The sequence below is a fragment of the Nomascus leucogenys genome, unplaced genomic scaffold (genome assembly GCF_006542625.1).
Source record: "Nomascus leucogenys isolate Asia unplaced genomic scaffold, Asia_NLE_v1 000707F_120825_qpd_obj, whole genome shotgun sequence".
Taxonomy (NCBI): domain Eukaryota; kingdom Metazoa; phylum Chordata; class Mammalia; order Primates; family Hylobatidae; genus Nomascus; species Nomascus leucogenys.
In genome coordinates, this window is record NW_022095961.1 from 72,254 (window position 1) to 85,374 (window position 13,121).

General features: G+C 58.3%; 1 protein-coding gene across 1 annotated transcript; it reads right to left on the reverse strand.

Moving 5' to 3' along the window:
* Positions 1-1,268: 1,268 nt before the first annotated feature.
* Positions 1,269-11,732, reverse strand: LOC115833774 (cilia- and flagella-associated protein 410). The gene is made up of 7 exons (XM_030808602.1): positions 11,217-11,732; positions 9,668-9,686; positions 7,979-8,025; positions 5,265-5,494; positions 4,079-4,250; positions 3,068-3,161; positions 1,269-2,607 (listed from the first exon to the last, which is right to left on the reverse strand). Exons 1-7 carry the CDS (start codon positions 11,291-11,293, stop codon positions 2,479-2,481), a joined length of 768 nt encoding a protein of 255 aa, XP_030664462.1. The 5' UTR covers positions 11,294-11,732; the 3' UTR covers positions 1,269-2,478.
* Between the last annotated feature and the right edge of the window lie 1,389 nt (positions 11,733-13,121).

A 13,121-nucleotide genomic window follows, 5' to 3' on the forward strand; every position in this document is an offset into this window, starting at 1 on the left:
ACACGCAAGAGGGGAAGAGAAGGCAGTGCAAAGCTGTGCCCACCAGGGGCTGGGGCTGAGTCCTGCAGGTGGTTATGGGGTGGTGGACGCCCTGCTCGCAGGATGCCTGTTAACCTTAGCGTCGAAGCCCACGCTCTGCATCACCAAAAGCTGGCAGGTGCTTGCCCAAGAGGGCTGCTTCCTGCCTGCAGTGCCACCCTGGGGATGTGGTTTTGGGACACAGGAGGTATCTCAAGGGAGACCCTGGCTTGGAGGGTTCTAAGGGCCACATTGAGGGCCCCTGGGCGTCTCCTGGTTGAGCTCAGGCCAGTGAGGTGGCTCTAGGGACCTGGTGAAGGGGCTGCGGACCCTCTTGCCGTCGGGCACCTTGATATTCCCAAGAGCCCCTCACTGTGTTGGCCCTAGTGCCGGAGGCCTCCAGATTGCTTCACTCTGGAGCTGGGGTGGAGGGGCCCACACCTAGTGGCCTTCTAGTTCATTCTGAGCTGGGCCGTTCTGGGGCCAGGCCCTGGAGGGGACAGTTGTCTAAGGACAGTGCTCCTGGGTCTGCAGCTCTGTCTCAAAGGAACAGAGGAACGGGTTCGCAGGCCCAGGGAACCACACAGGCATGCCTTGGGGGCTCTGTTGTGTCACACCGTCTGGGATCAGGACTCAGTTCTGAGTAGACCCCCCTTGGCCTGCCCTGCCTGATGAGGTGTTAGAACCTGTTCAGCTGCCACTCAGCTGCTGCACCCAGGTGGTGGCCTGTGGCTGATGCCCGGGACAGTGGCCGCCTCCCTCCTGGGCGACGTGCTGTGGCGAGCGCCTGCGTCAGGCCCACTTCTGGCTGCGTGGAGTTGGCGTTTCTGGTATTCTGGGCAGAGTGACGTGGCCTCCTGGGCCCTTGGTCCTCTCCTGTGAACTGGGTGAATGGGACAGTGTGATGGCAGTGCTGCTCGGCTTGAGAACCCACTTTTGGGGTGACTTGGGGAGGAGTGGAGTGGGACTGTGGGGTACCCTGAGCTGGACGTGCTTCTGGCTGTCCTCCATGGCTGGGGGCATTGGGTGACGAGGTGTCGGGAGGGGGAGCATGCAGGAGGCTGAGGTTGGAGGCGGCAATGGTGGGGACGGGGTTAGGGGGAACCGTGGGGCTGAACGCAGGCAGCTGCCCCCACAGGTCCCACCCAAGGTGCGCACGGTGTGGGGCAGGAGGGCGCCGGTGTAAGCCCCACATGCCCACGGCAGCGCATGGCAGGGGAAGTGGAAGGGACTCAATTTAAACGACCTCAACCATTCCAACAAAGCGCTTTACTGAGGGCACCCACCCCACAGTCCCAAGGAGACACAGGCCTGAACCGTCCACCCTCTATGTCACGAGTGGTGACTCCACTCCCCACTGCCTGGAGATCACACACCTTCTGGAGCGACTGTCTTCACCCTGGGCTTCCCCAAGTCCGGCGACAGTGGCTGCCCCAATGCTGCAGCTGGCTCTGGTGATGGTGGCACGGCATGGCCCCGAGCTTGGGAGAACAGCGGCCTGCACGCGTGGTCACGCATCACCGCTCAGTGGAGGACGGGGACATCTCACGGAGATCTGGATCTCAACCCCACACAGGACAAGGGCCCAGGGAGCTGGCTTTCCTACACACCAGCTGGAAGACTGGCTCCCCATCTTACGTGAATGCTTCCTTGGTTTTGGGGGGCACTAGGAAGGTCCCCAGGGCCGCGGGTCACTGCCCAGATTGTGGCATCCTCATAAGACTTGCGATTCTTCCCAGAGGAAAGAAAACCCCTCTCAGATGCTCCAAGGACTCCCCTAGTCCAGCTGCTTCCTGTGCCAGGCCCGGACCCCAGAGCAAACAGGCCTGTTCATCCACAGCCTCACAGCTGAGGGCCCTCCTGCAGTTCTTCACAGGAGAGAGAGAGGAAGGCGCACCTGCCCAGCCCGGCCAAGAAAACAAAACCCTCTCCCGTGGATGCGGGAGGTGCTGCCTGCTGAGAGCAGCTCAGGGCAGATGTCCCTGTGGATGCCAGCATTCTCGAAGTCTCCCTTGTGCAACAGAAATCTATCCAAGGACCAAGGGCTGGAATCGGCAAAGCCATCCGTGAATACCTCCTCATTCTGTGGAGAAACGGCCCTTACTTTCAGGAAGACTGTCACAACCATGCCTTGGGAAATGTCACCTCCAGATCAACCTTGGGAAAATCTTTTATTAGGGAGGACAGCCTGCAAAATCCTCCCTTTAAGAGCCCAGGCCAGCCCAGAACCACCAAACCACAGAAGGGGAGTCCTGGGGACAGGACTGGTGCGGACAGCATCTCTACCGCCCTGGTTAGCTGGTACCTAACACCCACTCCTGCCCTCGGCCGATGTGGCGAACCAGGGAGGCTTTTGTGTGGGGCCAGGGCTGCGGCCGTGGCAGCCACCCTCCAGCTCCCGGGGGCTGGGGAAGACGCTGGGGTCCCCGTGGAGGGTGGAGTGGCGCTCAGGTCCTGCGGTCACTCGGCGTGCTCCTGCACCTCCTCCCCACGCAGGGCCTGCAGCCGGCTGCCCACAGTCTGCTGCACGGCCTCCAGCCCCTCTGCGTCCAGCTCCCGCAGCAGCAGCAGGATGGCACTCAGGACATTCTGGGGGCAGAGAGGGGTGCGGGCTAAGCCCACCCAGCACCGCGAGGCTGCTTCCCTCCACAAGGGCTGGGGCCTGGCCAGCGATGCCCCACCACAAAGCGACTGGTCCCGGGGGTGCGGGCCGTCCAAGTGACTGACCGGCACACACGGAGAATCTGAGCAGAGGAGGAGCCCTGTCTGTGAACATGTGTGTGGCGCTTCTTCCACGTGCCTCCTGTTGCCCTCAGCCCAGCAGGGCCTGGGCCCACATTCCACAGACCAGGAGACCAGGAGAGGCTGAGGGGCCAGGAGGGCTCCGTGCGGGGCACGTGTTACACGTGTGTGCGCATTCACAGACCCACACACGCAGCTCCCCCTGGGGCGCAGCTCTTCAAGGCCCTGTGAGGCTCCATCCTCCCTCCCCACGATTTCTGTGCAGTGGGCAGAGGCAGCAGCGGCCCCCTAGCAGCCCATCACTCACCCTGCTCTTGTGGCTGCTCAAAGCATCCCTGGGTGAGAAGGAAGGAAACTGGTCCTGGGAAGGGGGCTTCAGGCCAAGTTCACCCTGGGCGCTGCTGGTGAGAGGGACACAGGCGTGTGAGGGTCAGGGGCTCGTGGCAGCGGGGGCCTCTGCAAACCCTGTCTGCAGGTCACATCCAAGCAAAGGCGGGGCTCATGCAAATCCCACCTGGCACACGGGGGCAAGAAAAGGGAGGCAACTCCTGTGAGGTCAGGGGCTACAGATGGCAGCTCCTACAGAGCCCGGCACTTACTTCACGTGTGGGGTGCCCTCCCGGCACCCTGGGGCTCCCCAGCTGTAATACCTTCCACCCGGGGCCTCGGGGGCAGGGTGGGGGCCACCCGAACACACAAATGCGGGGGGAGAGCTCCTGACCATGGGGTCAAGCCCTGTGCCGGACGGCAGATGCCTAATGGAGATCACATCCCGATGCCCCCACCACAGGCACCAGCAGCAGGCGTGATCTGCCAAGCAGGAGAGAAGCGCCCAGCTTCTATCAAATGTGTTCGTGACCTGCAGCCAACTGCCCTGGGAGGCGCCGGCGTCTCACTGCAGTCAGCCCTGTGGCCCCTCCGCGGCCCCCAGGCCCAAGGCCGTACGGGCACTGATGGCCGTGCCCACAAACCATTCCAGTGACTGTGGCCCTAGGCCACACCCCCCACCAGGGGCTCCCTGCACCTCACAAGCTCTGGTGCTGCAAGCCTTCTCTGTGCCAAGGCACGGGGCCTGGCTCACCCCCCTCCTGCTCCCTGGCACATCCACTGTTGGGCAAAACATGGACCTGCCACTGAAATCACTACCTGGGCACTGAGTCACTCCCAGAGAATATGGATGAGAACAGACACTCCCCCGGATAATCCCTCTCCCTCACTTCCCAGAGATGCAGCTCACAGGAAGCCCCATTCACTCCCCGTTGGAGGACCCTGGGGGACAGGGACGGGCTGCGGAGTCCCCACTGCCCTCCAGCCTCACATTGCCTCCTCCTCGCTGTCCAGCGGGTCCTGGCCAGTCTCAGCAGCAGAGCTGAGGGACCTCAGTGTGCAGCATGGCTTGGGGCTGCCGTGGCCTGTGCCCTCTCTCTCCGGGGCGGCGGTGATCTCCTCTCCCTCACTCAGTGCACGGGACAGCTCTTCCTCCGTCACAGCTTTGGGATGAAGGACAGAAGACAGCATGAGTGGCCTCACCCACGTGCAGGCCACACGCACTGCAGCTCCAGTCCTTACTGCAGCCTCAGGCACAGCCTGCTTGTGAAATGCATGCAAGTGTATCCACCTCCAGGGACAACTCCCAGAGTAGGAGCCGGTTCCTCACTGTCCCATCCCCAGCCTGGCACGGGCCGACACACAACAGATGGTGGAGGGCTGCTCAGGAATCTCAACACCAGCCTTGGCCAGAAGCAAATACTCCTCAAAACCTCAACTAAGACACAATAGAAAAAGGAACAGATCATCCTTAATTTATTCCATTTTACTCACATATCAATTTCCCTAAAGTTTATATTACTAATATTAATAAAATTGTCTGGAAGAAAATATTAGTGTCCGTATGCCTGACAAGGATGAGACACTAGTGTGCTGAGAATGCCAAGGATGAACAAACAGCATGAAACCACAGCCTGGAAAACTGTGTCGGTGCTGACGCTGGCCAGAGGAGGCACGAGCGCCTCCAATAGGTGGAGCGCAGCAGCGGGCACTGCGGTGCTGGGCAGCCCCTTCCCACGGCGGGAGCGCGATGGCACCGCCACCCTAGGTTCACAGTGGCCCGTGGAGCCTGCCCAGTCCCTGTGGACCAGTGCGACGCTGCTTGCCAGATACTGACGCCCTCACTCGCCATGGTGCATGGCGATGGTCAGAGCAGGGCTGCTACTCACAGAAGCAAAGAAGGAACCCTTTTGCTTTGCTACCAGGTCCTGCGGTCATCGGGGCATATGCAAACTGTCAGTCCCAGGAGGGACCCTACGCTGCGCTGCTGCATTCGGGCGGCGGGATCAAGAGGAGACACAAGCTAGGGGAACAGCCTCTGGAAGAGACTTCACAGGACACATCTGTGTCCCGCCAGACCAGGTATTTGCAGAAAAGGAGAAGAGAAAAGAGGGCCGGGGACATCCCCTTCCAGGGATTGTTTTGGGAGGGCCGGTGACCCCGCTGCGGCCACCTACCCTGGTTGTCCAGCTTCTGTAGGCGCGGCAGGGTGCGCAGCACGGTCATGCGGTAGCGGTGGGGGCTGGCGCCGCAGCACGGGTTCTCGGCCAGCCACAGCACCCGCAGACGCGGCAGCCCCTTCAGGTGGAAGAGCTCGGCCAGGCTGGGGATGCGGTTCCTCCGCAGGTACAGCTCGCTCAGGCGCTGGCACCGGCTCACGGGCTCCAGCGTGGAGATGCTGTTGACGCTGCACGGAGACCAGCACAGTCGGCGAGGGTCGTGGCCAGGGCCCCCAAGGCCACCTCTCAATCCCCACCCCCAGTAAAAGGCACTCAGGGACCTGTGTCCCTGCCCTCTCCTGAGAAGCCCAAATCGGATGTCACGAGTCATGTGCAGCGGACCTGGGCCGAGGAGAGAGCTGTAGGAAGGCCAGGCCCTGAACTCAAAGGCGGACTGGGGTGGACCCCGCCAGCAACAGCCCCTTGGCCCGACGCTCCGCATCAGCTCCTCAGGGCACTAGAGTGTGGGAGGTGGGGGATGTGGCCCTCCTTCACAGGTGAGGAAAACTAAGGCCTCTCAAGGAACATATCATGTCGCCCCAAAGCAGGGAGCGGCCAGAAAAACTCCTGGCAAAAACTACGAGCCAGCTCCATGTGACATGGGAGTGAGCACGGACCTTCCAAACCCCCGCTTGAGGGCGACAACTCTGGGGATGGGCCTCATTTCCATTCTACAGAATGTGGATGCGTCAGAGAAGTAGAGAAACGCAGGAGGCCGGGAGCGGAGACCTGCAGGCTTTACCCGACAGCGTGGGGTCCGTCCCCTCCGCAGGCGAACACGCGGAGCCGCTCCCGCAGGCCCTCAAAGGTGCGGAGCGTCCGCCTCCCGAGAGCCAGGGCCCCCTGCCTGGAGGGCTGCTCTCGCATCCAGCAGGCGCCTCAGAAGGGCGGTTACCAGGCCCCCATGGGCAGCCTGCGGTGCTGAGCCCCCCTCTCCATGCCATCCCTTCACTCGGGGTTTCCCAGGTATTGTCTCAGCAGCACCTAGCTATGAGGCTGCCCCATTTTACCAAGAGCAAAACTCAGGCTGTGGGACTCTTTCCAGGATGGAGTCTGCCCCAGGCACAGGCAGCGGCGTGATGTGCGGACCACACCCGTGGCCTCCAGGCTTCCTGCTCCGCTCCAGGGCAGTCAGGCGTGCAGGCACCAGGCACCTGAGCTCGGTCAACACCCTCGGGATCCTGTCCCTCCTGAGATGTGACAGAAATGGCCCCACACACGAGCGGCCTGATGCTCGGAGGCCCTGTGGCCCCTGGGTGACTCAGTGAGCGGCAGGGACAGGGCTGGATCCACAGCTCCGCCCCAAGCTTCCTGCCACCGTGGGAACCACAAGCTCCCCGTTTCCCTGTCAGGTAAGCCTTTCGGAGGCAGGGCTGAAATCCCATCCTCACTGTGTCGCCTGACTTAGTGAAACGAGCCCCGCGGCAGGCACGCGCACCCCGGCTCAACCTCTGGGCGGGCACGCGCACCCCGGCTCAACCTCTGGGCGGGCACGCGCGCCCCGGCTCAACCTCTGGACTCGGGCTCCATCTCCTCCTCGTCTCCCTGTGGGGTGGGCACTTGTAATACCTCCATGTTACAGAAAGGAAACTGAGGCACAGAGGGCCATGCCTCGCCCAAGGTTAGCCAGCCAATAGACGGGAGGGCTGAGATTTGACCCAGGAACATGCCTCCAAGCCCATTTCATTCATTCAGCAAGGCTCGGGCAAGACAGGCTGGTGCCCGCACTGGGGATGCCTGAACACCAGATGGACTGGCCTCAGCCCATGGTGGGCAGCAGGCTGGGCACGGGCATCAACATGGCAATGCCAACCTTGGAGGGCGTTACGGAGGATGGGCAGGGGCTGGCCTACCCCGCAGCTGCCTGTGAGATCAAGAAGGTAGGTCACAGTCAGGGACCAGGGGCCTGCAACACCCACTCTCAGAGGGCAAGCCCTGGAGCCTTCTGAGCTGCCAGAGGGGTGGGCCTTCCCCACAGGGTTTAAACCCTTGTGAGCTTTTAAATGCGGAAACCCAAAGAAGGCACCCATCCAGCGTCTGGTGGGCAGTGGTGAGCCATGAGCGTCTGCTCCCTCCCTGGGTCCCACAGTAGGCAGGAGGGAATTCAGGGTAAAGGGAGCTCTTCTCTTCCCCAGAGCCCCCAAATACACCCCAACTGCCTCAAAGTCCAGTAACATTTGTTCATTCAAGGTTCCCTTAGTCTGTTGGGAGGGCAGTGACCCCAGAAGACAGGCACAGGTCATGGGGTGCAGAGAAACTGGTAAGCAGTGGTGGCACTGGGGGGCAGAAGAGGCCAGGACTCTGGGGTCCCGGGGCAGATGTGGCCACTGTGAATCCTTAGGAGGGCTGGCTCCACCACTGACTGGCCTAGTGAACACAGCAATGGCTTATCGGAGCACACAGGCCAAGGGTGGGCAGGGGTACAGCAGGGCAGGCAGGGGACAGGAGCCATCAGGAGGCCCAGGTGAGGCTCTTAGGAAGGAGGGCTGAACATGGGGGCCACAGGGTAGGCCCAGCTCTCGATGTCCCGGCCCCTCCCCTTCTAGAAGCCGCACTCAGTCTGTGCTGGAGGTTTCCAGGTTATGTCACAGTGCTGGGTCCCACTGGAGGGACGTGAGGCTCTGCCCCGGCTTCCAGGCCCCAGGCTGAGCATGCTGGCAGGAGCGAGGTACCTGAGTGTGATCACCTCCAGGCTGGGCATCTCCCGGCAAATGGAGATCTAGGAGGAAAAGAGCATGACTAGCAAGCATGGCACAGCAGGGCATCGCGGCCGCACTGCCATCAGCCACAGAGAACTGTCGAAGCCATGGCCAACCCACTTCCGGGGCCTGAGGGGCACGGCCCTGCTCAGCCAGTGTGCCCAGGGTGAATGCCCAGGAGCATGCCAGGCTCCCCTCTGACACCACCTTGCAGCCCAGACGCCCCGCAGACTGAAGGAGAAATGTGAGGCTCCTCCTTACACGCACTCTTTATTAAATTTTACAGCAGCATCGTTGCTGTCAGATGCTGCCAGCAGTGGAGACAGAGCATTCATTACTTTAGATGCCCTCAAAGGACATCAGGTAAGGGGACCCCAATGCCCCCTATGCAGGGATAGAAAGCAAGGAGAGGGTGGAAATCTCTTCTTGATAACAGGTCTGGGCCAAAAGGAAGACAGGCTTGAAACTGGATCTCAAATCACACTGGTACTGTCAATTCAGGGGTGAGGTGCCCAGTGGTCCACAAAGCCTTCACAACCTGCAAAGCTCCCACATATGCGAGAGCCCACCATACGTCAGGCATGGCACCAGCGCTTGGGTGCCTGGCAGGGCCCCAACCTTAATGAACTCACAGCCTAGTCAGATGCATCCCATGTATAAGGGACTCGTGTCTATAGACATGGTACGTTTGTATATTCACTGCTAAACATGGAGTATTTCAGTTACAGCACAAAACAGATTACATCCAGGTGCCATGTAGCCAGGCTTTTTTTTTTTGTCTTTAAGGAAATGTACAGTTCAAATTAAAAAAACAAAGGAGAATAAAGAGATAAATAATTGGGCTGGACATGGTGGCTCACACGGCTGAGGCAGGTGGACCACCTGAACTCAGGGGGTTTGAGACCAGCCTGGCCGACACAGTGAAACTCCATCTCTACTAAAAAGTACAAAAATTAGTGGTTGCCTGTAGTCCCAGCTACTCAAAGGCTGAGGCAGGAGAATCGCTTGAACCCGGGAGGCGGAGGTTGCAGTGAGCCAAGATCGTGCCACTGCACTCCAGCCTGGGCAACAGAGCGAGACTCCATGTAAAAAAAAAAAAAAAAAAAAAAAAGGAAAGAAACAATTGTTATGCGATCCCTGTGTAAGTTGGGGACATTTTGGACTGAGAAAGAGAATGAGGGAGAGAAGAAAAAAATCTTTCCCAGACGCACACGCTCAAGTTCTCCCAGCAGCGCTTATTCTCTGCCTGCCTTTGGGGTAGCGGTAGGGGGGTACGAGGCTAGATGTGACCAAGAAGAGGGGGTGTAGACCTTCAACTTCCCCTTAACAAAGTAAAACAAACCCTCCTGGGATTGCTTTCCAGGTGAGAGCAAGTTCCAAACTATTGCTCCCCTCCTCTGCGACCAAGTGACAAAGGGCATTTCATTTATAGGGATGTTGACGGGAACTGCAAAATAAGCCTGGCACTAGAGAATTGTTTTTCCGTTAGTGGTTCTGCAGAACGAAAACTGCTAAGTGAACGAAGTACCAAGTGTGGGACTGAACTGATAGGTGCAGTTTTGTCAACTTAAAAATTCTCTTGGGAAAGAAGCTACAACATTTGGGATTGAGGCTATTTGGAGATGATCAGCACAATATTTACATCTGTGAGGCAATACTTACATCTGTGAGGCGGCTGCCCCTAGGGAGAGAAAAGATACATACTTTAATTTTGTTAAAGTTGAATAAAAAATACTGAAGACAAAAATTCCAAAAATGACCGATGACTCCCTACAAACCTTAAGATTCTAGGATTTTAGGCCGGGCGCGGTGGCTCAAGCCTGTAATCCCAGCACTTTGGGAGGCCGAGGCGGGCGGATCACAAGGTCAGGAGATCGAGACCATCCTGACTAACACGGTGAAACCCCGTCTCTACTAAAAATACAAAAAATTAGCCGGGCGTGTTGGCGGGCGCCTGTAGTCCCAGCTGCTCGGGAGGCTGAGGCAGGAGAATGGCGTGAACCCGGGAGGCGGAGCTTGCAGTGAGCCGAGATCGCGCCACTGCACTCCAGCCTGGGGGACAGAGAAAGACTCCGTCTCAAAAAAAAAAAAAAAAAAAAAAAAAAAAGATTCTAGGATTTTAATGGCATGGCAAAAACGGAAGGTTGCCCAGATAACTGGCAAAGGTGTAAACAATTGTTTTAGTTGATTTTCAACTAAACTGTATGTTTGACGTTGGGGTGGTACTTTTTAGATAAGGAGCAGCAGGCGTTGCTCCATTTATAAGACACAAAAAGATGAACTCTTCTTCATGGTCCCTGAGTAGCAGAAGGTTCATTTCTCTCACTGACAGACATAAACAAGGGAGAAACTCATAAACAAGAGGCCAAAGTCAAAGGGTGAACAGGCACCTTATGAAGCAAACTTTAAAAGCCTGAAATAGGGTTGTTGTTTCTCCCAGCTTAGTGAGAGTACTGACCACCCCATGCAAAACAAAGAAATGCATTATTGAAAGCAAATGACACAGATGAATTGTAGCCAAAACACCAGATATGCCAGGGCAGAGAGAAAAGCTTTTTAATTAACAGGGAAGAGCTCATCTGGGCAGTCTGGGGACACCCCTGGGAGGAAGCGTCTGCTCTCCCTGACCCCCACGCCCGCCTGCACGGTGCGGCCTACGGCGCAGTGACTCCGCTGAGTCCCCAGGGAGCCCTGGAGCTCTTGCAGGCCTCAACTCCAGGCTCCCTCCTCTGGAAGCTCCTGGTCTTCCTTGGCCCAGTGAGACTCAGCATTACCCGCCTTTCAGCCTGCATGGGTCCCGCCGCACCCACGTCCCTTCCTGTCACCTGCCAGGAGTACCCTGGGCACAGCCGCCCCAGTACTGATCACCAACGTGTTTCCTGACTCAGTCCTCAAGAGCTCAGTTCTCTCTCCTATTCGACTTGGTCCCAGTGACTGCTGGCAACCCCAGACATCAGATCCAGCCCACAGGGCAGCCTGGGCAAAGGCGGGCCGGGAAATGGGGGGGCTCAGGCGACCCCCGACACCCGGCCTCCTCCCCTCCCCCACCCGCGGCTCCTTCGCCGCCCTCGCCCCTGCCCTTCCCCCCGTTCCATCCCGCTCCCGCCCCCTCCCCAGCCCTGGCTCCGCCCTCTCCCCGCCCCGGCTCCGCCCCTCACCGCCCCGGCTCCTCCCCCGACCCCGGGGCGGCCGCGGCCAGGCCCTGCCTCACCAGCAGTTGAGCTTGCGCACACTGTGCAGCTCCGAGGCCTTGGCCCGGGTCAGGACCATCTTCCGCGTCAGCTTCATGGCGGCCGCCCAGGCCCGACCGGCGGGCGTCCCCAGCCTCCTGCTCCCGGGCGGGTGACGACTGCGCGGCGCGTGTCTCCAGGGGCGGGGCCCGCGTCGTCAGGGGCGGATCCTGAGCCCATTGGCGACTAGGTGAGGACAGCGGGGCGACGCTAGCGCGCTGGGGCCGCTTGGGCGCTGCTGACACGTTGGCTCTGCTCCTGCTCATGCGCGGCCTGGGGCGCCCGGCTCTGACGCGATTCTAACGCGACCCCGGAAGCGCGCGGCGAGCAGAGGGTGGGTGCAGGTGGCGGTCCCCGAGTCTGCCCAGTGAGGGCTGAACTGCTGCTCCCAGGAACCGAGGGGGGTGGGCTCGGTCCCACGCGCATCATGGCCGAGTGCCTAGGCCTGACTCTGAGCGCGGGCCTAGCGTGGATGGGATGGGCACCACGCAGCTCCAAGTTACGCGATTCAAACTCTTGGAATAAACCCAGGGCAGCCCTGGGGCTGTGTTGATTCCTTGTCTCCCTCCCTCCCTGCATTTATAGGAAAGACGCACGGGCAGGTCCAGCAGAGCCCTTACAAGCGTTTCAGCCTTTTAGAAATCAGATAAGACCCTCTAAACATCGTTACACGGGCCACAGTTACATTAAGACAGGCGTTCTGACGTTCTGAAACCGCCTTTGCAAAAAATTGTATCGGTGAGAGAAGGATGGCCTTGAAGGAGATCTGGCCAACCCCCATCTTGCCTTTGGCCTTAAAGCCGCCCTTAATTATTCCTGGATAAGCAAAGCTAACTTTGGGAGGCATTTATAGTTTAAATGATAGCAGCCCTTCCTCAAAACTAAACAGCCTTTGTAAAGCTAATGAGACCACTGCAACCGCCTTTGCAAAAATCATAACTGAAGAAATTATGACAGGGAAAGGTCTCCTAATGTGGGCGGCAAGCCACCCAGGTGCCGAGGCAAGAGACCGAGGACACGAGCTCTTCCAGTATAATAAAATATAAAACAAGAATAGTCATACCAGATATAGATCTTAGATATGATTATATATGAATATCATTAATCATTAGTTGGTAGTAATTACTCTTTATCCCAATATTATAATAATCCCCGCTCTATAATCATAACCTAGGAAAAACCAGGCCATACAGAGATAGGAGCTGAGGGGACATAGTGAGGTGTGACCAGAAGACAGGAGTGCGAGCCTTCTGTTATGCCTGGACAGGGCCACCAGAGGGCTCCTTGGTCTAGCGGTGACGCCAGCATCTGGGAAGATGCCCATTGCCAGGCGGACCGTGGTCTAGCGGTAGCAAAAGGTGTCAAGCAGCAACAACCGCTACTTAGCAGACCGGGAAAGGGAGTCACCTTTTCCCTAGGGGAGTTTAGAGAAGACTCTGCTCCTCCACCTCTTGTGGAGGGCCTGACACCAGTCAGGCTTTCCCACAGTTATCTGGAGGCCTGTCTCCCTGTGATGCTGTGCTTCAGTGGTCACGCTCTTAGTCCACCTTCATGTTCCATCCTGTACATCTGGCTCTGCCTTCTAGATAGCAGTAGTAAATTAGTGAAAGTACTAAAAGTCTCTGGTATGTAGAAATAATGGCGTAAGCTGTAAATTAGTGAAAGTACTAAAAGTCTCTGATATGTAGAAATAATGGCGTAAGCTGTCTTTCTCTTTGTCTTCTCTCTCTCTCTCTCTCTGCCTCGGCTGCCAGGCAGGGAAGGGCCCCCTGTCCAGTGGACACGTGACCTTACCTATCACTGGAGAAGACTCACATTCTTTACCCTGCCCCTTTTGCTTTGTATCCAATAAATAACAGCGAAGCCAGACATTCGGGGCCACTACC

Excerpts from the sequence above, each read along its gene's own strand:
- LOC115833774 (XM_030808602.1), bottom strand. The coding sequence starts at position 11,293 with ATGAAGCTGACGCGGAAGATGGTCCTGACCCGGGCCAAGGCCTCGGAG. Across the intron at positions 4,251-5,264 it reads ACAGAAGCTGGACAACCAGG|CTGTGACGGAGGAAGAGCTG; the intron begins GTAGGTGGCCGC and ends TTCATCCCAAAG. Across the intron at positions 2,608-3,067 it reads TGAGCAGCCACAAGAGCAGG|AATGTCCTGAGTGCCATCCT; the intron begins GTGAGTGATGGG and ends CTCTGCCCCCAG.